Source organism: Notolepis coatsorum (genome assembly GCF_963971535.1).
Source record: "Notolepis coatsorum genome assembly, chromosome: 7".
Classification (NCBI taxonomy): Eukaryota; Metazoa; Chordata; class Actinopteri; order Aulopiformes; family Paralepididae; genus Notolepis; species Notolepis coatsorum.
Genome location: NC_140171.1, coordinates 130,469,533 through 130,493,329, shown reverse-complemented (window position 1 = coordinate 130,493,329; position 23,797 = coordinate 130,469,533). Strand labels below are relative to the sequence as shown.

At 45.5% G+C, this 23,797-nt stretch overlaps 1 protein-coding gene and 1 long non-coding RNA gene across 2 annotated transcripts; one reads left to right on the top strand and one right to left on the bottom strand.

Annotated features, from left to right (window-relative positions):
• Positions 1 to 822: 822 nt before the first annotated feature.
• LOC311231899 lies at positions 823 to 3,497 on the top strand. Its single transcript, XR_014619889.1, has 4 exons — positions 823 to 937; positions 1,169 to 1,238; positions 1,582 to 1,736; positions 3,341 to 3,497. It is a non-coding gene; the product is annotated as an uncharacterized lncRNA (long non-coding RNA).
• Positions 3,498 to 3,719: 222 nt separating this feature from the next.
• LOC311231767 (uncharacterized protein) lies at positions 3,720 to 7,122 on the bottom strand (the record flags this gene model as incomplete). The annotated part of the gene is made up of 7 exons (XM_084318390.1): positions 7,057 to 7,122; positions 6,880 to 6,956; positions 5,390 to 5,570; positions 4,975 to 5,223; positions 4,674 to 4,845; positions 4,398 to 4,546; positions 3,720 to 3,898 (listed from the first exon to the last, which is right to left on the bottom strand). The coding sequence occupies exons 1-7, from the start codon at positions 7,073 to 7,075 to the stop codon at positions 3,720 to 3,722; spliced, it is 1,026 nt and encodes a 341-aa protein (XP_084174516.1). The 5' UTR covers positions 7,076 to 7,122.
• Positions 7,123 to 23,797: the final 16,675 nt, after the last annotated feature.

Genomic DNA, 23,797 nt, shown 5'->3' with positions numbered 1-23,797 from the left:
GCGCGCGTTAGCATATAGCCATGGCAGACTGTATTTGATTCCTTAAGGGCTCGAAATTGCCTGGCTTTTGGTCATATGCTCCCGAAATGCTCCCGCTGTTTGGCTACTTCTATGTGCAGTGAAAACTACTTGAATGCTTTAGAACATAGTCATTGATTTAGTTTAGGTTGAGCTAAAATTAGCCGCGGAGCTATCGCTAGCTAACGTGAGCTAACGCTATTTAATCAAGCTCACAAAGAGAGATAAACAGCTGACAGCGGATAGTACAGGTACAAATACAATAAAACAGCGGGTGGGGACTGTTGTGTAAACATTGTACTCTTTAGTTCACATATAATAAGAGCCGGATTGTTTATTTACAAAGTCTCTACTCTGAGTCCGTCAGACAGGAAGTACCATGGTGCAACATACAAATGTGTCCGTGTAGCAACACAAGCCAATACCTACAGGACAGGGGCCCGGGGAGGGAGCTCTGTGTGTCTGTGTGTGTGTGTGTGTGTGAGACAGAAGTCAGAGGAATAACGACTGTTATTCAATAGATTAAATTAGTTTAAAGGGGAACTATTTTACTATTTCTTTCACCATTTGGGCACTTTTACACAATTCCTGTGAGTTTATGGAACACATGTGTAAGGTTTATTTAAAAAAAATATATTTTTTTTCCTTTCTAATCGAGTACTCAAAAGCAGCATTTGTCTACCTCAAAATGTTAAGCCGTTTTGAGGCTTGGCCACGCCCATACTCTGAATGCGATTTGAGTGACAGGGAGAGAGAGAGAGACCCCCACCTGTAGCTCCGCCCATACGCGTGCGAAGGTGAACTCGTAAACAAACATGGCGCACGCATATATTTTTGATCCGGAGAGTGACCCCGACTGCGACTCCGAGGAGGAGGAGGACGAGATTGAACGACGAGGGCTTCAAGTTGTTTCTGAGTGGTGGGTAATGTATACTGTCTAACAACAGTCAGTAACAGTAACGTTAGTTAGTAGTTATTTATGACGTTATAGCGAGGTATAACGTTAGTTTTCTTTGGGTAAATTAGGTAGCATGCCCAACAAAAAGAGAAGCATAATGTTATATATTGCATCCACGTCTTACAAGTACAGTAGGAATTGTGTTGAATCTGTTCACTTTACAGTATATGCACTTTCGTTTATGCACTGCAGGTGTGTCTGTGGCAACTGTGCTCGAATGCCTACCGCGGTGGAGAATCTTTGTTGCCTGGAAATACCTCAGGTATTGATTGATTGAAAACTTTAGATTGCAGAATGGGTACAGTACAGCTCAATTACATAAGGGGATGCAGACCAGAGAAAGACTTTCGTCTTGTTTACATCAGGGTCCCCCATTTTCAATTCATCATAACATAAATGACATACAGGTAGACAGTACTGTTGCATCTAGACATTCATGACATACCAGATCTACAAAATATACAGTACTGTTTATGAGTAACATAAACTGGCTAACAGTTACAGAAAACATGCATCTGGCTAATGTCACATTCTTTAGATTGACCTTGAAGGATGAGGACAGGGTTTAGGGTGAATAAATGGACTAACTGTGTTGTTTTATATAGGTCAGGAGAAGATGTGACCAAGCACCGGAACCCCCGTTGTGCATGGTAGACCACCCAGGTTTGGAACCGGTCTGCCTAAACCGATATTCGCTGCAAATGGCAAACAACATTTACAGGGCAGATTATGGGTGTCTGCCAATCCGGGGCGTAAACAAGTATGTATAATGTAATAACAGTACAGCTGTATAATGTATTTGAATACTGTGTTGTGCATGAAGGAATGTCACTGTGTTGTACAGCACAAAACACAATTTATTTTACATTATAATACCAGCGAATATTACTTGTACATCATACAATTGTGTAATTGTAAATGAACAAAGGCAGTTGTGCAAATAGTGACAATTCAAGTATATACGTTGGCTTCCATAAACACATACTAATACTGGGAGGAATAAATCCACTACTATAAGAGGAGTAAATAGCACTGACTTGCCAAACACTTTTAATTATTAAATGGGGTAGTGTTTACAGTGTTCACGAGAATAGTCCACATGAAGGACCCAGTGTTGTGGCTTCAAGACGCATTGCCCAGTTGCCTCTGAACTCTGAGACAAGCTCACAAATTCCAACAGCATCTTCCATACACCACTAGCTTAGCTAGCTATATACATTACTCTACATGCTAATGTTACAACAAGTAAAAATATCTAGTTAGCAAAATATTTACCACAAAATAGTACAAATGCTATTTACTAAGGTTAGGTCATTGAAAATCAGCCTATGACTATTTAGAAAGCTTTACATCGGTTAACTGAGAGCTTATGATAAGGTGATGGAGGTAGCCGTTGTGTAATGCACATAGGATGTACAGTTTACAGGACAGGGTGAATTGAAGTCCACATCATTTGCTCGTATAACAAAATGCAGTTGTTTCAATGTAGGGAGTAAATGAGCCGGGGCTTTCCCTAAACAATGATGTGGGGTGCAGAGCGCCACCATGTGTTTATATACACACACAGCTCAATAAATTAGAACAGTGTAAAAGTCTATATATTTTGCAGTAATTTGTGCAAAAGGAGCCCCACCCAAGTACTGAGTGAACATACTTTTCAGAAGGCCGACATTTCTATATTACATTTCTCTTCAAACTCTCAAGATATTGAATTTTGGGCTTTAAGCCATAATCATCCAAATTAAAACAAATAAAGGCTTGAAATATTTCACTTTGTATGTAATGAATCTATAACCGAGTTTTGCTCGAATTACTGAAATAAAATAACTTTTCCACGATATTCAAATTTATTGAATATATACCGTATATATAAAAATCTTGGGGTTAGACAGACACATCATTGGGCAATAGTGATTGAGCCCAAAGCATGCGTCTCAATTTCTTTTATAGACTTAGCTGGCACGGCCGGGTATCACCTTAATTCCACTGGGAATTCAAACAGACCTATATCAGTGGAATGCAAAATATCCCAACGCTGATAATAATAATAATAATAATAATAATACACTTTAGTTGTATAGCACCTTTCATACAAGGATTTGGACATTTACGGTGGCCAGTTTAGAATTGCAGCCTCCCGTAGGTGCTCTTTGAGAGCGGTTTTGAAGGTGGGTAGGGATTCACATTTTTTGTAATCTAGTGAAAGATTAAATCTCTATTCATTATGTACACGGACAGCTGCAGATCGCTTGATGACCAAAGGCATCTGGTTAAGTTTTCAGATGACACTGTCCTTGTATCCCTACTGCAGCGCTCCTTTTCATGGACCTTTTCATAAATAAAATACTTCTTTTTCTTCTTTAGTCGTTTCAGATATGTAGCTTATCGAAGCTTTGTCAGCTGGTGCTGGGGTTTTCTGGGCCGCCACGTGAGGGTCGTCATTCCCTCTTGTGTGGTCCTTCGCATCCATGCAGAATACCCAGACGAGGAGGGGGTATACACTGGCTTCAGACCGCCGCCCCTTGACTAAAGAAAATAAAAACATTAAAAAAAACTCTAAAACCTTTGTGTTACTACTGTATAATGAGTCTTGGTTGGTATGAGTGTGTATAATGAATATAAGTATGGGTTGGTAATAGTGTATACAGTACTCATTGTTTTATGGTTGAAATGTTCGAGATAAATAAAGAACATTACTGACTATGAGGGAGCAGGTTCATTGGACCAATAGCCTGGTCTGGCTTCAGACCGCCCCTTCATTAAAGCGTGACTCATATCCCGCAATGGCATCCTCCATCGAAGGCCTGTCAAAATGCGCAGACAGATGTTCAGGGATGGGAATCTCAAGCACCTGCTCCATGTAACGCTCCGGTTCAAGGATGACGCTGTCAAACAAGAACTCCATGAGCTCGTTCACATAGTCTGTAAATAAAAAATGCCATGTCATGTTATAAATGTTTTTGTATTCTTATAACTTTATTGTTATCGTTGCTGTTTTAGTCTTTCAATAATATAGTTTATGCAGAAAATGACAATCAAATGGGAAATAAGATAAACTAATAAGATGAAAATAAATATGCAGTGCCTTTATAACCCTATACGCTCTATACAAGCCCACTTTATCATATATAAATATCATATTGATAAGCCTTGTGTACTTGGCTTTATACAATTAGTCAAATGTGTATAAATACCAGTACATGGCCATTTAAAAGGGAAGAGAGATATGGCCTGTTGAGAAATGTTACCCCCAATAGCCAGTGCCTCTGTTTTGTCTGTTAATTTTATATCCAGAGTAATAACCAAATGTTTTAATTTTACTCATACGGCATGGAATCGACCTCGAAATAGAAATGGAAAAATCTAAACCCAAGTGCCCAAGAATAAGTTAACATTCCAAGAAATTGCATGTTTTACTCACTGAATGTTGCCGCAGCCCTTATGGGTTTCAGAGTGTAGCCCCCCTTCTTTGCCTTGGGAAAATTTAACTTGAAGGCAGGCTCTCCGGTGGAACTTGTAGCTTGTGGGCGTTTGGCATTTTCATTGAAATGCATTGCAGATAGGTAGAGTCTGAAAGAACAAAAATATATATAAGCAATATATTTTTAATAGATCTAGTAGGTAATCTATTTTCTACATAATGAGTGATTACACATCAGGTGTTCATAATTAGTCATCTGTACACAATCTAAATTACCTGCAAAGCATTCCTAGAAATGGAAACACAACGTTCTTTGGTGCGAACCGTAAGATGACACTGTGATAAGACTCCAATGGAGACGTTTGGTGGTGTGGACTGAGTTTAGCGACATCCTTCAGGATTCTCTTGTTTAGAAGCACTTTTTCAAGTCTGAAGGCAGCCTTTGATTCTAAAGGTAAAAATAAATTGCATTCAGAAAAAAATATGTTAAATATATACTCATCATGAAAGATGGACAGACATACATAGGTCTTTTGACAATATCAACTTCTGACACATAACCATAGTGTGTACATACGAGGCTTCAACCACTTGCTCTTATCTCTTGAGAGATGGTCCGCATGAAGACACTTTTTAAACAGTGGGTCTTTATGTGTATGGACATCATGCATGTGGTTGAACAGTGACGTCCACTTTGCCACTTTCTCAGGGCCTGTCTGCGATGAAGATGCAGTCCAGTAGAGGTGGTTTGTTATGGCTTGCCTCCACTTCTTCACCACCAGACAGTCCTTGTCCTTGGCCACTTGGTCCACCTTCTTAGACAACCCTTGTAATAGGATTTTGCAGAACATAAGTCATCATCCAGTCTATTACATAATTGATTTACTTACCAAGCTATACATTGTTTACACAGCTTAATTTTAGACCTTTGATATCATGCATATTTAAACAGAACAGGATAACAACAGCATAAGAGATTGAATGTGTCATACCCTTTGCTAGATGCCAGACATCATAGAAGTGATTGATGCCCTGATCTCTCAGGAACTTCTGAATCTGGGGGTGACGGTCTGTGACAATGCAATCCAATGTCACACCACTGTCCTTCAGAAGAGCTAGGCTTCGCTGCAATCCTTCTTTTTCCATATGGTAACTGCCACCAACCTCATTGCTCTGTTGAACAGAACAGAGGCAGAACAATTTTTTTTTTTTTTCTAGATAATTTTTTGTATTTTTTTTTTATTATTATTTTTTTAAACAGACATATAAACAAACATGACAACACACGATAAGATATACAAGCATTAAGGCGGCTAGGTGGTGTAGTGGGCAAGGCACTCGCCACCAGTGTGGAGACGCTAGGATTCGCGTGTTCGAATCCAGCTCTCCACATTGTTTTCAGTTTAGCTGGTCGTCCGCAGTAATACACATTGGCCGTATTACGGGGAGGGAAAACTGAAGGGTGGGGATCGAACGTTGTGAACAAGCGACTCCTACAAGTCGGTTGGTGCGCCTGCGCAGTAGAATCAGGAAGTGTCGGGGGCAGCGTGAGCCTCCCACGCGTTACTCCTCGACACTGAGAGATCGAGCTGCGCAGGTGAAAAGATGCGACTGCTGTTACCTCAAGTACCGGAGGGGACTTGTGCTATGTATGTGTAGTCCACATTGCAGCCGGCTTGTGGGAGGCAAGAAACAGCGTTCGTGACAGGGGAGGGTTGAATTGGATGATACGAAATTGGGATGGGAGAAAATATAGAAAAATGGGAGAAAAAGTGGATCAAAAAAAAAAAAGATATACAAGCATTAATTCACAGTGCATATCCAATGAAATTACCATTTAGTCATGTCTTATACAGGATATACCCCTAATACCCGTTATGTGATTATGCCATTTATATAATAATAATAATAATAATAATTTAGGATCGCATTGCTTAATTGGTAATTTGGTGTATACTATGCCCTTCAGCCTATGTGGAGCTACTATATTTTCTTCTAAATTTCTCCTTGGATACTAATGCTTGGGGATCAAACCATGTTGTTAGTGGTCGCCTTAAAGTAGTGGTAGAAATCTGGAAATGCCATACCTCCGTCTGCTTTGTTTCTCTGTGCTGTGGATCTTTTTATACGTGGTGGTTTGTTATTCCAAATAAATTTGTATGTGGAGGAGTGTAATTCTTTCCAGTAACCGTTTGGAGGGGGTAACGGTAGAACAGTATTTATGTTTGGACACTAGGGGGCACACCAGCTCTATTATAAGAGGCTCTGTATTCAGAGCTAGTACATGCACCTGCGAGGATTCACTCTCAAACCTGGAACTGCTTATCTGCAACAAACAATTGACAACTGCTCTGTTCAACTTCATCATCATTCATCTTTTCCTTTGGACAATAAAACCCTGCAAACTACATCGGCTGCATCTTGGACATTCAAGTCATTCAATGAGACAAGCGGCCACTACAAGTAGTATACCGGTATTCACCTGCACTAGCTGGATGTCTATGACAGTGTTGGAGTCTAGTTCCATGACGGAGTAGCTGCCGTACTTTGCGCAGTGGCCTGTGGACATACAGGAGTAGAATAACAATTTCATCAATGTAGTGCAATACTCTGAATTAAATCATAAAGTAGAAATCTGACATTGGGAAATGCTTCTAACCTGGGGAGTCTGCACGCATGTCGCCGCCAACGATGACCTTATTCTTCTGGCTCAAAGTTGCAAGAGTCACCTGAATGAATGAATGAAAACTTTATTAACAGATTGCAGAATGGGTACAATACAGTACGGCTCAATACACACAATATCGCCATACTACTACTGTTACAAAGGGTCAGATTAAACCGAATATATATATTTATTGCTTGAGATCCCTTGTATAATATTTGTATATCGTTTGATATCCCTTGTATATTCTTTATATACACGGAATATCCCTTTACCTGGGTACAAACCAGACCATAATACTCTCTCTCCTATTGGACAGCGACCCCTAGGCGCCAACGACCATACACCCAATGGCAAGTTCAAAGGCAACGCCAAGGCATGTCTCAACATGTCCAAGTCTGCGCAGTAATACGAGACAGAACTGAGGTTGGCACTAGATAATTCACCTTACGTATAAATACGACGCAGGTGGAAACAGCAGCAATTCGTTCATTACTAGTAAAGCCTTCACCACGAGACAACGTGTAGTGAAGGGGGCAACTTTGCCTCTGAATAGAGCCTTGAGAACCGCGTGCGAATAGATTGCTAAAGTGTCAGAGTTTAACGCAGTACCGTTGAGTTCGACTTATTCTAATGTGAAGTAATAGTCTATCATTTATAGTGTATCGTGCGGCTACCGTTCTTCAGTGACCAGCATTACCACCGGTTCGTCGTGTATATAGCTAGTGCACTTATCCAGGCTGGGCGGCCTAAACTCGTGCCCCCACCCGAGGAGTCCTAGACGAGAACCGTTGGATATGTAGACCGGAGAACCTACACCGGCGACTGCAGAACCTTTTCTGGTTGGATTATATTGCTTCACAGGCTGCCGACATGTCATTTGCATAAATTAGGAAGAGTAGCGGTCCTAGTATGCTTCCTTGTGGAAACCACACAGCTCACTGTGAGGGGGGGGGGGGGGTAGAGTACCGTTTACCTCCTGTTGTGTCTTCCATTTGTTAATAATGGCAGGTTCCAAGTACATCCTGGCGTGTCTCCGAAACGCGCTGTACTTCATCGTCTTGACGCGGAATGCATTGAGAACCTAATATTTTTTAAGACAAGAAAATAATAAATTAATAACGCTAAACACAAACAAAATGGAAACATAATGGATACATGACTTATGCAATCAATACCTTCTCCATTTGGTTGAAAGATGCCCCTGTGAAGTAGACAGCAGCAGAAAGTTGTAGGTTCCCTGCAGGTGTGGTTCCAATCAATGGCTGACTCGCCCACTTTCTGCTAAACTGGCAATGGGGGCACCGTTGATTGACAGCCAAGAAGGTTCCTCGCGTTGTCTTCTGGACATCACATGCAGCACTGCACACCGGACACTTTTGGAATAACTGGAGGAGACAGTCTTCGTATACGATGTATTTAGGTACATCGTATATGGGTGGTGAGGCTTGCCTGCTCAAGGGATATGAGCGTAAGAATAAAGAAAAAAGAAACACAATGACGTAAATAAATGACGTCATCTACATCAGAACTGGCACATTACTATTAGAACAGCATTACTATTTACTGGCTAAGAACTTACGCTAGAATCGAGGACTCGGTCGTCGCTGAGTCAGGGGTGTAGGTGGAGTCATGAGGCTCTTGGTCCTCAAAGGGGGAGCTGAAGAAGTCATCGTCATCCAAATCCAGCCGTGGTCGTTTACCGGATCGAACCGTCTTCACTGGTGTTGAGGTGGAGGGAGCAGGTTCATTGAACCAGCAGCCTGGGGTTCCAACTCCAACCTCTACAGACGCCACTTTTGCCTGAACAGCTATTTAGAAAACATACAGTAGTTTAGTCAAAGAAGGCAGACTTTAGTTCAATGTGTACAGATTATGGCCTGTGGATGATATTACAGTAGATAGATTGATATCTAAAGGCTATTATAGCTACCAAAACTACATGTGTGCATTACATGTGCAATAGCTACAGAATTGATATTCTAAGCAACACATCACAGCACTAACTGGAATACATAATTTGCTAATTGATCAGAAATGTTACAAACCTTGACTTTTGACATGCGTCTGTAAAGTTCTTATAGAGAGCTGAGTGCCAATAGATATTCTATTTGGGGGGTCGGTCTGGCAACAGATGTCCCGGGAGCGTGTTGCGTCCCGCGTAGCTGGGCGCTGCAAAGGCCTGCTTACATTTACATTGCCCTAAGGATAAAAACAATTACATATATAATACAATACAATGCATAATCTGTCTGTAACATATTTTGATTCACTACTTGGAATAAAACCATTGAAGGTAGGGTAAGAATAGTGCAGGTAAAGTTTAGATATTGAATATAGTCAGGCCCGACTGGATTATCTGATCATTTATTTCACAATTAGGATGGAATACCTTACACTCCGTCACACACCTACACACACAGCGTGTACTAACGTTAGATTTCCTTGGCGCAATAAACAGCTGAGATAAACCTAGCTATTCCCCCCCAAACACACACAAGGAACACAATCATTCATTCGCAATACACACAACTAGGTCTACATATATATAATGAAGCACAGAGCTAAAATAACGTTAGCTAAGCTAGCAACAATTATTTAGTTAGCTGACTAATTACATTTGTACTTACGGATTCGTTCGGGTCCCGAATACACGGTACAGCACCCTTCTTTAGTGTAATCCTGGAACTCATCCCAGCATCATAAAGTCCTTTGTTATCAATGTCATCCTCGCAAAAATGTGCGGTACAGACGCGACTACGATGAGTTAGAAAACCATTCGGCGGGTCGCCGAAAATAAACTTTGTCCATTGATGACGGGTCACGCTATCGTCAGGGAATAAATGCAAGGTCACATTCGTTGCACGGCAGCTAGGAACAGCACAACGTAGCCCCGATCTGTTCATAACGATAATCCAATGCTAAGTAACTCACTTCAATTCAATTTGCTTGCGGTTGCGTCCTGCAATAAATACTGTTCAACTGTGTTTACCTGCGCTGGCTCGTGGCTGCCTGGCAGATAGAGGGGGGCGGGTGTTATTATGCAAATTCACCATATGACGTCCCATATAGGCAAATTTTCAGATGACTCACTTGAGGGAGGGACATTATTGTGAGGGGAGAATTGGAAGAATGCGCCAAATCGAGAATTAGAGACATAGATTCTATTACTATAAGTCCACATAGCTATAAAATAACCCGAAACACTGGAAAAGGTCATTTATAAGATAGTTCCCCTTTAAGAATAAAAAAATAAATACATTTTAAGAGAATCTCAAATACATTATTTTATTTAAGTGTAGGCTATAGTTAATGTTTTATTTTTTACAGTTTTTGTATTTTTCTGACATGGTAAATGGCTGCTTTTTTATATAGCGCTTTTATCCAAAGCGCTTTACAATTTGTTCCTTACATTTTACCCAATCACTCACACATTCACACAACGACGGCGGAGGCAACCATGCAAGGTGCCAACCTGCTCATCGGGAGCAGTTAGGGGTTAAGTGTCTTGCTCAAGGACACATCGACACGCTGCCCGGGAGGAGCGGGAATCGAACCGGGAACCTCCAGATTGCCAGAAGACTGCTCTACCTCCCGAGCCACTGTCGCCCCTGACATGGGGGCTCAACAATAAATGACAATCAGAAATGTCAAGTTGCATGTTGTTATTCTAACCAGCTTAGTTCTGTTGCATTTCCAATTTATTTATTTAAATTATAAATTGATCAGGTATCGATAAGAGAATCGATAAAGAATCGAATCGATAAGCAGAATCGATAATGGAATCGTATCGATAAAATCCTATCAATTCCCATCCCTATGCAGGGGTAGAGGTGGGGATTGGGGCGTGTGGGGGGGATTCAGGAGATATGAGGTGACGAGAGGGAAAAGCAGTTGGCAGGGGCCGGGCAGGGGGTCGTCCACGCCGCGGGATTCAACTGGCCTGTCTAGGTCCAAATGGGCAGGCTTGAGCCGGTCGACCAATACCCGCTCTGACCTTCCTCCAATGTCCACCATGAAGTTCTTAGGCCCCGCCTCCAGGACGCGAAAAGGGCCGTCGTAAGGGGGCTGCAGAGGAGTACTGTGGCTGTCATGGCGAATGAAAACATACCTGGCTGACTGCAGATCCCTAGGCATGTAGGACTGCGGGAGGCAGTGCTGGGAAGTTGGGACTGGGGTGAAAGCAACGGCGCCATCCCTGAGCACAGTCCGAGATGAGGTGACCGACCAGGGAGCCTCGGCATCCGGGAGGAACTCCCCAGGGAGTCGCAGCGGCTGTCCGTACACCAGCTCAGCAGCCGAGGCCTGCAGGTCTTCTTTCGGGGCGGAGCGCAGGCCAAGCATGACCCAGGGAAGCCGGTCGACCCAGTTGCAGTCCGTAAGGCTGGCCCGCAGAGCAGCCTTCATAGATCGGTGAAACCGTTCACACAAGCCGTTGCCCTGTGGGTTGTAGGCTGTGGTGCGGTGGAGCTTTACTCCCAGGCCCTCGGCGACTGCAGTCCAGAGCCCGGACGTAAACTGTGGGCCCCGGTCGGATGTGAGATCAGATGGTGTGCCTTCCTGAGGCCATGCCAGACGAATTTAGCACTGACCAGCTTAGTTGACGCCTTCACCCCCGGGTGCGACAGGCCATGGATGGCTTCGAATACCTGCCGCCGCCAGCCAGCGGGAACCATCGGACGGGGCTGACCGGTGGAGACGTCGCAGAGGAGCGTGGTGTTGGCAATACCAAACTGCACATCCTCTAACCTTAGCCCAGTGTCGGCTGTTTGGTAGGCCTGCATGTCCTTGTCAGTGGCCTGGTCGGCAGCCATGGCAGCGTAGTCCAGTCCCAAGTGGACGGCCCCCACCACCGTCCGGGAGAGGCAGTCAGCGACGTAGTTGTCTTTACCTGCGACATGTAAACTCGGAGATGGCGGAGAGTTGGCGCTGCTGGCGCCCTGACCACGGCTCGGTGGCCTTGGCCATGGCGAAGGTGAGTGGCTTGTGGTCCACAAAGGCAGTAAACCGTCGGCCGGCCGAACTGGCACTTGGCGGGGTTAACAATGAGCCCATGTGCACTGAGCCGCTCAAACAACTGCCTGAGATGTGTCAGGTGCTTCTCTGAAGACGTGCTGGCTACGAGAATGTCGTCCAAGTATACGAACATGAATGCCATATCCCGCAGCACCGAGTTCATCAGTCGCTGGAAAGTCTGTGCCGCCCCCTTGAGGCCAAAGGGCATCCGCAGAAACTCGAACAGGCCAAAAGGAGTGATGACCGCCGTCTTGGGAACGTCCCGTGGGTGAACTGGTACCTGGTGGTATCGCCGCACCAAGTCCACCTTGGAAAAGATGGTGGTCCCCGCCAGGTGGGCGGAGAAGTCCTGTATATGCGGGACGGGGTACCGGTCCGGGGTCGTGGCGTTGTTTAGGCGTCGGAAATCGCCACAGGGACGCCACCCACCATCAGCCTTAGTGACCATATGCAGGGGGGAGGCCCACGGACTGTCAGAACGGCGCACAATTCCAAGGCGTTCCATGGTTGCAAATTCCTCCCTGGCAATGGAGAGCTTAGCTGGGTCAAGGCGCCGAGCACGTGCATAGACCGGGGGACCGACAGTGGCTATATAGTGCTCCACGCCATGCTTAGCGACTGCTGAGGAAAATGTAGGCGTGGTGAGGATAGGGAACTCCGCTAGGAGGCGCTGATATACATCCCCAGCAGCAAGCATGTTGGACAGACCTAGTGTCCCTGGCCCTCCCAGCGTGCACGGGTAGGTAGCGAAGGAGACAGCATCGATCAGGCGACAGTTTGTAATGTCCACTAGCAGCCTGAACGCACACAGGAAGCCCGCGCCGAGGAGAGGAACTGACACAGCGGCCATGACAAACTCCCACCCGAAACGGCGCCCGCCAAAACACACCTCTACATACCGGGTTCCGTAGGTACGTATAGGCGTGCCATTAGCAGCGTCCATGGGGGGACCGTGGCCCCCAGCCATAGTGTCCACAGCTGTAGCAGGCAGGATGCTTCGTTGCGCGCCCGAGTCGACTAGTAGTCGCCGGCCAAATAAGGTGTCCTTAATAAATAGCAGCCTGCTGCCTCCGCCAACGCTCATGGCTGTTAATGAGCATTGGCCCTGGCGTTTCCCTGGTCACTGTAATTGCACGGTGGGCGACACTGTTTGGCCCTGGCGCCAAACCGGTTATGGAAATAACACCATCCACTGTTACCCTGGCGACGGGCAGTCACTGCTGCAGCGGCGTCCGCAGCGTCCACTAGGTGGGTGATAGGCTGGAAGCAGCGCATGCACAAACTGCTGCCGGTTGGCGAGATAAATCTTGTCCGCTTCGGCAGCCAGCGCACGGTAGTCATTGGTGAAGGAGACGGGAGAGCTGGCCAGGGCGGTGCGCACAGGCGCTGGGAGCTGACGCATGAAAACATGTTTAAACAAAAAAGAGGGATCTGCCGAGCCCAAAACGGACAGCATCCTGTCCATCAGTTCGGACGGCTTGCCGTCGCCGAGGCCGTTAAGTGACAATAGACGATCCGCCTTTTCAACTTCCTACAGTTCAAATAATTGCAAAAGGAATGCCTTGATAGCGTCATATTTGCCGGCAGCTGGCGGGGCTTCCAGCAGCCCCATAGCGCGGGCCGTCGTCTGGGCATCCAATGCTGCTACCACATGATAATATTTCGTAACATCCTGTGTTATTCCTCTCAACTCGAACTGAGCTTCAATGTGTTGAAACCAGGGTCGAGGGCTGTGATGCCAGAAGTCGGGTAACTTAATTGCAGCGGCGTAGATAATGTTCACTTCTCCGTCCGTCATGATGTAATATTCACTCACGTACTTCAGGTCACCAATGTGGGATCGCAAGAAAGGATGAAACGGGAGACGGTAGTCGAGTCTTTCCTTTTACTTCCCAACATAAATTACATACATCCAACAGAGTGCAGAGACGTTTAACGTTACTACTTGAAAGTGACAGCTGACAGGTGACATAATATAGGTCACCAAATACCCACTCCGTTCCCAGAATCCCCAGGCTTAAAGGAGCATTCCTCCGCTCCTCAAGTCCAGTGAATGTCTGCACCAATTGTGCGTGATAAGTGAGTCACCACAAGATTATTGATAGTATATGTGTATGTATGCACGCTGGTGCCGCAAGCTGTAAATCGATTCTCTTATTTCACAGTCAAAACAGCCATATCACATATAGGGGGAAAGCTTATATCTCCATGAAAAAGGTCTGATTATCCTAATACTGGTCAAATAGATTCCTTACCCGAGATCAGATGGTATCCAAATGGATTATTCCAATTCCTGATCGACCATTCCAAAAATCTATCCTTTTATTGATCCCATGCGTATACTGTAAAACAGCGTATACACGCTGTGCTGAGGGTCCATCATGAAGCTGATCGGCCCCGGTTATATGCGTGAGAAGTAAAATGTGGAGTCCGGGTTTTTTTCCCCCATGCATTTTCATTGAGTCCAATCCAAAAGGTTGAATTACCATCTGAGAGACGATAGGGGGCGCTTTTTTCACATCTGAGCGCCTGGGGTGGCTGATTTACCAACGGTAGACTCGGTTGATGAAATCTGCATTCAGATCGCTAAGAGAGAAAAAAAAAGAGAAAAAACGAATATTCTCGTTATGGGCATTCAACCCGCGGGGGGTAAACCTGAGAAAACTCAGGTTGGGCATTCAAAGGAAACATATGGAAAACATATGTAAAGGGATGAACCTTTTTTTTTTTTTAAACTTTGACCAGTCACCTGGTTCTTTTTAGCGTTTATCGCTTTTTCTTCTCATTCATACTTGGTCAAGTTCGACCGACAGAAGCAGGCTGAAAGGGTTCAGATGGGGGGGTAGACACTCTGGGAAAGGCACGGCTGCCGTCCGGGATTCGAACGCGCTCAGCCCCAGATCCGCGCGAGCGCGGTTGTCCACGGCGCTGAAATAGCACTCGCGGTACGTGGTGAGCTACTGGAGCTCCCAAAGGGATGAACCTTTAAAGGAAAACATATGTAAAGATAACCTTTTAAACACAAGCTAAAACGGGGACACACAACATGAACAGAGGCAACAACATAGCATTAACACTTTGATTGCCGGAAAACGCTTTTTCACGTCATTCAGAGCCATGCTAAAGGTGCCGAGGACGCCGTAACTCGTCTTTGATATCAATATTTCAAAAATCTGTGATCGAAATCATATTTTCTTTCCGGAGCCCTGAGATGTGCTGGTGGGCTCCCACCAACTGTCTAACGGTTCGAGAGCGCCATCTGGTGGCAGATCGGCAGATCGGCCAAGAGGGAGGGGCGCCCCAAACAGGAAGTGCTCATCCATATGAGCTCCGGGCACTCGCGTCCGGTAGCCGGACTCCATCTCAACACACTGGATGATCAATCGCTCGCCCTAACTCAATAAACAACGTTATTTGGACGTATATAGTATTATACAAGCTGGAAATGGTTCATCAGGATAAACATCCCATAATCGAAAACGGTCTACACCACGCTGATCGTCCAACGGCGCGAGGAAGACACGGTAAGATTCAGCGTTATTTTTGAACGTGTTCCATATAAACTGTTATGATGAACATATGACCCACACTAGATGAATGATATAACGCTGCCCACGGAATTATAAACGATCCCCCGCCCATCCGGTCACCATCAGATCATACGTAGATCATTCTAGAAGTACGTCCAATTGAAAAATTTTATATCGCCCCGATTGCCATCAAACTGTATTTCATCATCAATACAATGCATTTGGGGCTATAGATCACGTTCTGGAGAAAGCTGCAGAAAGAGATGAAAACATACTTATACATTAGACCATACTTTACTATGAATATGTGAATGAAAAAGTTTAACGTTGCTACACAATGAACAATACATATAGGACTTTGAATGGGCCCTAATAATGGCAATGTAGCAATAGAATTTAAAAAGTTATAGCCCTGCAAAGAAGGGGAATTTCTCCATAGACAAATAGAGCCGGCAACCTATGGTATATAATGAATTTAGCCTTAGGCAATCAAAGTGTTAATATTATCCAGCAAACCTAGGACTAAAGGCCTGAGAAGGTCCAGTATCTGGAGTTGCTGCGCTTGGCCACCAGAGGGCGGCAGAAAACCACTGTTCATATTGTTCAGGTAGGGTCCCTGGCTGGGACCATGACAGTACCCCCCCCCCCCCCAAATGGTTGGCTCCCAGACGACCGGCAAGACCGTCCGGGAACAGGCGAGGCGGGGGGCCGAGACCCCGGAAAAAACTGGGGGCGAGGACCCGGAGAACCGGGGCCGGGAGGCCGCGAAAAGAACCCAGGAGGGGCAAAGCAGCAGGGGACCCGAGGAACCGGACCAGAGGGGAGCCCAGGGAAGGGCAGGCGGGGCACAGGGCCAGGGCGGCCGGAGACGGGGACAAAGGCCCGATGACGGGGGCCGGAAACGTGGACAAAGGACCGGTGAGGGGGACTGGACATGGGGACGGAGGGCCGGTGAGGGAGACTGGACACGGGGACGGAGGACCGGTCAGGGGGCCTGGAGCAAAGGGGTGTGGGCAACAGACCCGGAGCAGGACCCTGGACGAGGGATCCTCCAGGCGCAGGACTCGGGGCCGGACCAGAAGGGCCGGAGCGGAGGTGCGAAGACGACAACCCCGGAGCAGGACCCCGGACGGGGACCACTCCATGTGCAGGCCTCGGGACCGGGTGCAGAACCCCGGACGGGGGTCTCTGCGGATGTAGACCACGGCGAAGACCACGGCGTAGGGCTGGACCAGACGAAGAGCCGGGACCAGACGAGGAGCCAGGACCAGACGAGGAGCCGGAACCAGTCCGGGAGCCGGGAACAGACGAGGAGCCAGGACCAGACGAGGAGCCGGGACCAGACGAGGAGCCGGAACCAGTCGAGGAGCCGGGACCAGTCGAGGAGTCGGGACCAGACGAGGAGCCGGGACCAGACGAGGAGTCGGGACCAGTCGAGGAGTCGGGACCAGTCGAGGAGGCCGGGCTGGGGGTAGAAGCCGGACCGGGCGTAACGGCTGGGTCAGGCGTGGGAGCCGGACCGGGCGTAGCGGCTGGGTCAGGCGTGGGAGCCGGACCGAGCATGGAGGCCGGACCGAGCGTAGCACCTGGGGCTAAACTAACAGGGGCTAGGTTGGCAGTAGAGGCTGGGTTAGCTGAAGAAGCCCTGCTAGCTGTAAGGGCTTTACTAGCCTTTCTAGACTTGCTAGCAGTAGCAGGGGGAGCTAAGGGCTTGTGTCCACCAGGGACGTTTTATGAGTTGTCGGCTCCTTTCTGTCATTCATTTCTATGCTGGAGAAGCGACAGGCGCACTCCTCTTCCCAGCGACGCGCCTCGCGTTTTATGAGCTCGACGGCAGCGTTTTTGGTCGGAGCGCTCCCAGCTCATAAAGTTGAAACTCGTTCAACTTTTGGAAAAGGAGCGCGCTCATCAATGTAACTCATCGAGGAAGGGGCGGAGCCGCGGCTGGCGCGAGCCTCAGAAAAACGCTCAGAGCTTTTTTTTTCTTTTTTCAAAGTGGTCCGCCTTGAAAAAAAGGCTTTGAGTGGACACATAGCCTAAGCCAGTACTAAGGGCCGGAACCACACTGAGTCTCCTAACAGAGGAAGCCATAGGTTTAGCTGTAGGGCCTGTAGGACTAGCAGTGGCTGTCCTAGCAGGGGACGCTAAGGAAGTAGCTGACAAAGCTATATTGGCTACAGGGGCTACAGGACCTGTGCTAGCAGGGAGAGCTGAGGTGCTAGCTGCAGAAGCTAAACTAGCAGACTGGGCTGAACTAGCTGTAAAAGCCTGGCTAGCTGAAGAGGCTAAACTAGCAGACAGGGCTGGACTAGCTGTGAAAGCCTGGCTAGCTGAAGTGGCTAAACTAACAGACAGGGCTGGACTAGTTGTGAAAAACTGGCTAGCTGAAGAAGCTAAACTAGCAGACAGGGCTGGACTAGTTGTGAAAGCCTGGCTAGCTGAAGAAGCTAAACTAGCAGACAGGGCTGGACTAGTTGTGAAAGCCTGGCTAGCTGAAGGAGCTTTGCTAGCCTCTCTAGACTTACTAGCTGTAGCAGAAGGAACTAAGCTAGAGATACAGACCGAGCCCACAGTGAGTCTCCTAACAGAAGAAACCATTGACTTGGCTGTGGGGGCAGAGGTTCTGCTAGCTGCGTTAGCTACGGTAGCTAGGCTAGCGGCTATGCTAGTAGCCTGGGCTGTGTTAGCAGTGAGGGAGCTAGCAGTACTAGCTGTGGAAGCTAGGCTAACGGCTGTGATAACAGTCTGGGCTGTCTTAACAGAGCGGGGGCTAGTTGCACTAGCTGTGGTAGCTAGGCTAACGGCTGTGCTACAGTCTGGGCTGTCTTAACAGAGCGGGGGCTAGTTGCACTAGCTGTGGAAGCTAGGCTAACGGCTGTGCTAACAACCTGGGCTGTGTTAGCCGTGAGAGGACTAGCTGTACTTGCGGAGGAAGGCGTGCTGGTAACCGGAGCTTCACCGGGAGCAAAGGACAAGAGCTCCCGAATCAGCCATCGGATCACACGGCCGTGCGCCTCCAGCTGAAGCGCCTGCTCCGTGCAGCACTCACCGACAGAGGTGAGCAGCGTGTACATCGTCCACTTCTCCTCTGAGGACGAGGAGAGAAAATCCCCCTTGAAGAATCTCCCCATCGAGAGGAGCGCGTCGCTCGCTCTTACTGTCTTCATGTCTGCTGGGATCAGGACTGGTCCCGCCATTCTGTGAGGATTCGGTGTGGGAATAGGTAAGGAGACCCCAAATGCAGGACACAGAGAGAGTAGAGGCAGAGACGACGGGATGAAAGTGAACGGGCTTTTAATTGACAGTTTGCAAGCAACAATGATTACAAATCAAAACGGTTACTAACAAAAGCGAATTCTACAACCCGAAAACAAACTCAGCAGTGCTGGAAAATGAGGACAAGAATAATGAACGGACTCACTGGGAAATACCGGCGTGACAAAGGTGAGTACGTGACCGAACACAACTTGAGACAAAACAATGACAAAACAAAACAATGCAATGGCGTGACAATGAATGTGCGGAACGGACAGCAATAAGTACTGCCCGTGATTTTTATTTTTTTTTACTTTTATTTTTTTTAGCGTTTATCGCTTTTCTGATCAAGCATGACCGACAGATACAGGTTGAAACGGGATATAGATCAGGGGAAGACATTCTGGCAAATGACGGCGGGTCCGGGAATCGAACTCGGAGTCCACCAGATCCGTGACGCAGCACGGTTTTTCCCGACGCAGAAATAGCGCCGAGATATGCGGTGAGCTACTGGAGCTCCCTGCCCCTGATTACTAACAAGTGCCAGCTGGTATAAGGCCAGGCATGGCCAAGGCTGGTGAACACAAAGTATTAGTAAAAGAAAACTCACATCATAAATAAAAGCATGTGTAAAGGGAATATCTTAAAGGAAAACATATGTAAAGGAACAACCCTTAACACTTTGGATGCCCAACCCGAGTTTTCCTCGGGTTTACCCCCCGTGGGTTGAATGCCCATAATGAGAATATTCGTTTTTTCTTGTTTGGTTTTTTTATTAGCGATCTGAATTCATATTTCATCAACCGAGTCTACCGTTGGTAAATCAGCCACTCCAGGCGCTCAGATGTGAAAAATGCGCCCCCTATCGTCTCCCAGATGGTAATTCACCCTTTTGGATTGGACTCAATGAAAAGGCATGAGAAAAAAAGACCCGGACTCCACATTTTACTTCTCACGCATGTGACCGGAGTTAATCAGCTTCATTCTGGACCCTCAGAGCAGCGGGGATTATGTGTTGTACAGTATACGCGGTGGATCAATAAAAGGATAGATTTTCGGAATGGCGATCAGGAATTGGAATAATCCATTTGGATACCATCTGATCTCAGGTAAGGAATCTATTTTACCAGTATTAGGATAACCAGACTCGTTTTCACGGAGATATAAGCTTTTTCTTTTTTTTGTGATATGGCTGTTTGACTCTAAGAGCGATCAGGAACTGAGAGAATCGATTTTCAGCGCGCAGCACTAGCGTGCACACGTACACATATGTGACCCCGACCAGTGCTATAGCCTACATGTCTATTTTTTCATTTTCCAGATTTTTCCAGATTGTGAAAGTACAGAATGTAAGCTTTCAAATGATGTGTCATACTTTGAAATCTGAGAATGTTATTATTGTGATGTGCTAATTTTAAATCTTGTAGCAGTCTTTTTTCCCCAGAGACCTAAGCAGAGAAAACAGCTCTTAAAGATTTGACACCTTTTGCCAGGATTCTGCTGGGCGTAAACAATACCTCCCAGCCACACCTCTCCCCTGAATAGTATTAACATAATTAAGTGCTGTGACAGCCATGCTTGATTGATTGATTGATTGATTGAAAAGTTTATTAACAGATTGCAGAATGGGTACAGTACAGTACAGCTCAATACATACAATTGTTAAGAGGATGCAGACCTGAGAAAGACTTTCGTCTTGTTTCCATCAGGGTCCCCCATTTTCAATTCATCATATGACACACATGACATACAGATAGACAGTACTGCTACATCTATACATTTATGACATACCAGATTTTCAAATACAGTACTGTTTGTGATACTAAAAAAATCCAGAAGAAGAGTATATACATTTGACATAGAAACTGTGCATTGGGGGAGGTTGGGTAGGTGGGGTGGGGCTGTACATTGGAGGTGGGGGGGGGATCAGATACAAAATCAAACATTTTCTATTGTAGTAGTAATATAACTACTAGTCTGAATAATGTATATTTCAGTTATTGAATTGAAAACCTTTATTTATGTATTCCAATATCTGTTTTATTGATTAATGATATATTTTGAAAGAATGCAGGTTATAGCTGTATAAAACAAATGTCTGTCCCATTGTACCAATCAATGGGATATATTGCATGTTGGCTATAATGATTTTATAAAAAAAGAGAGAGATTAAATGCATGGCCATATATTTATACATTCATGTGACATCACAACATATTCTTTGTATAGCCCAGTGTTTCCTGAAAACAGATATGTACAGTGTTCAGGTTATACATCTATCATTACACAATTACAACCAAAATAGGAAGAAATTATGTTGACCGCAGGGAATTTTAATGCATAGTTGGTAGAACTGGCCAGCGGAGTGATAGACACAAGCCTCATTATTATCATTATCATTATCTTTGTTACCACCTTTCATGTGACAACTGGATGAAAATCAGCAGACAATATCAAATCAATTCAAGAGGTTTATTAGTCACATACATACCAGGGCATACAGTGAAATGCGGGTGGTCATGCCCGCATCGATTGTGCAATAATACTAATAATAAAATACATAAACAGGTAATAAGAAGGCATAAGATGTGCATGATAAAAATAGACATGCTAATACAGTTTCAACTCTGTCATTATGCTATACTACAATAATCTAAACTATACAAGAACCACATCGGTTCTTTCCTTTAAAGTGACCTTTCCATTTAGTTTAAAGTGACATTTTTTTTTATTCATTGCATACATACCAGGGCATACAGTGAAATGCGGTTGGCCATGCCCGCTACGATTGTGCAATAAAACAATAGTAATAAAAATATAATGTACATGTATGATGAAATTAGGCCACTTTACTAGCCAAATGCAAGTATTTTTTATGTTTGGCGAGTGATTCATGAAAAAATACTGCTAAAACTATAAGGAACTATTTTTACATTAAAACTGAATAAACTATAATAACAATAATAAACCGTATTTGTATAGCACCTTCATTCCAAGAATTGCAGCTCAAAGTGCTTCTCTCTCTCTCTATTCTCCTCTCTTTTCCTATTCTCTCCTCTCTTCTCCTATTTTCTCTCTCCTCTCTCCTCCCACTCTCATCTCATCTAAATTGTTATGGTTTGACACCGACCCCAAACGCACGACACAAGAGAGTAGGAATTCAGAGTTGCCAAAAACAAGGGCTTGTTTATTGAGACTAATTAATGAGCACAGAATAGGCAAGTCAAACAAGACAGGTACACAAGCAAGGGGGAAAATGTTCTGCTGCTCTGCAGCTTCTCCCGTGGTGGTAGTAGGGGGTAGCAGATGCTGACGTCTGAGCCGCTCTGCAGACTTCTCTCGGCAGAATCTCCGAAGTGTTGCGGGACCGAGAGAGAGAGAGAGGGAGCGAGTCAACAAGGGTGCAGGTGGAACGAGCAGGAGAACAGGAGAGGTGACTTGTACCCAAATACAAAGTTATCCAAGTGAACAATCTTCGTGTAAATACACACAGTGAGCAAAGTTCCACAACACAATCCCAAGTGAATATCTTCGTGTAAATACACACAGTGAGCACTGTTCCAAAACACAATCCCAAGTGAATATCTTCGGTGCAAAAATAGACACTGAGAGTGAAGTCCAAAAAACAATCCAATGTGAATAATATCTTCGGTGTGAACAACACACAGTGGGAGATGTAAAGTCCCAAAAATATTATCCCAGTGAGAACAACAAAAAGGCGATTGCTGGGTGAGTGACTGTCTGATAAAAAAGGTGGTAATCTTCAGTGTTATAGAAACACACGAAAACGGAATTTGATCAAGACAGTCAGTAAAAAAACTCACCCAGACGAAGTGCGTAATGACTGCTGGAACAGCAGCGGAGCGAGCGCGTCGCCACGGGGAAAAGGTGTCCAAGAGGAAGGCTTCTTGGAATATCCTGGAGGTAAAGCACAGAGAGCAAACAGCAGCAGCAGCAGGAACGGAGAATGCAAACAGAGAAATATCAAAACGATCCAACAAAACTAGAGTGGGGAAACGGGGTATAAATAATACGGGATTGATTGATTGACAAGCAGTGACAGCTGGGGAATGTGATTGAAAAGCGTGTGGACGGGAGAGAACCAATCAACGACGTCTCTGACGACGTCACTGGGAAGAAGCGTGTGAATAGGGGAATGAAATGATTAACAGAAAACTCAAAGGGACAGAGCGAGTGGGAGAGCAGCGGACCAATCATCACAGTACTTCAAGAAGCCCGTGGTGGGGAAAGAGCCAAACCTTACATAAATACACTCCAAATACAACTCAAACGTTCCTGTAAGTTTTCCTTTAACAACAAAAAGCAACATTATATTGGATATTCACCTGCTGTGCGTAATCAAAGCTGTAGTGCATCGTGATATCTCTGCTGGCAGGTGGGGAGGGGCCTAGCGACAGATCCATGTTCTCGGCGCATGTGCTCTTTGTGGCGGCAGTCATCTCCTGCAACAGCTCGCGTTCTCTGTCAACAAGGGCCAGATGTTTTAACTGCACCTGGATGAAAGCATGAATGAAAGAAAACGTTATTTAACAGATTGCAGAATGGGTACAACACAGTACGGCTCAATACACACACACACACACACACACGGCTAATGAGGTGGCAGTGCTCAGTTATCCTCAGGTTATCCTAATGTCATGTGTGTTGAAGCTAGGGCTGGGCGATATGGCCTAAATATGATATCACGATATTTTCTGACCTTTCGGCGATACACGATACACATCACGATGTTTTTCTTTTTTTTCCCAAACAATTCATTATGAGGCTTACCAAGACAGTATTCGAGTTTGCAAGCTAACATTAAAGACAAAATAAAATACCCATGCATTTAGCATTTTTATATTATATATTAGATTTAGATTATTGGATTATTAGATTATATATTGCATATATTTAGCAATGAGATATTATAT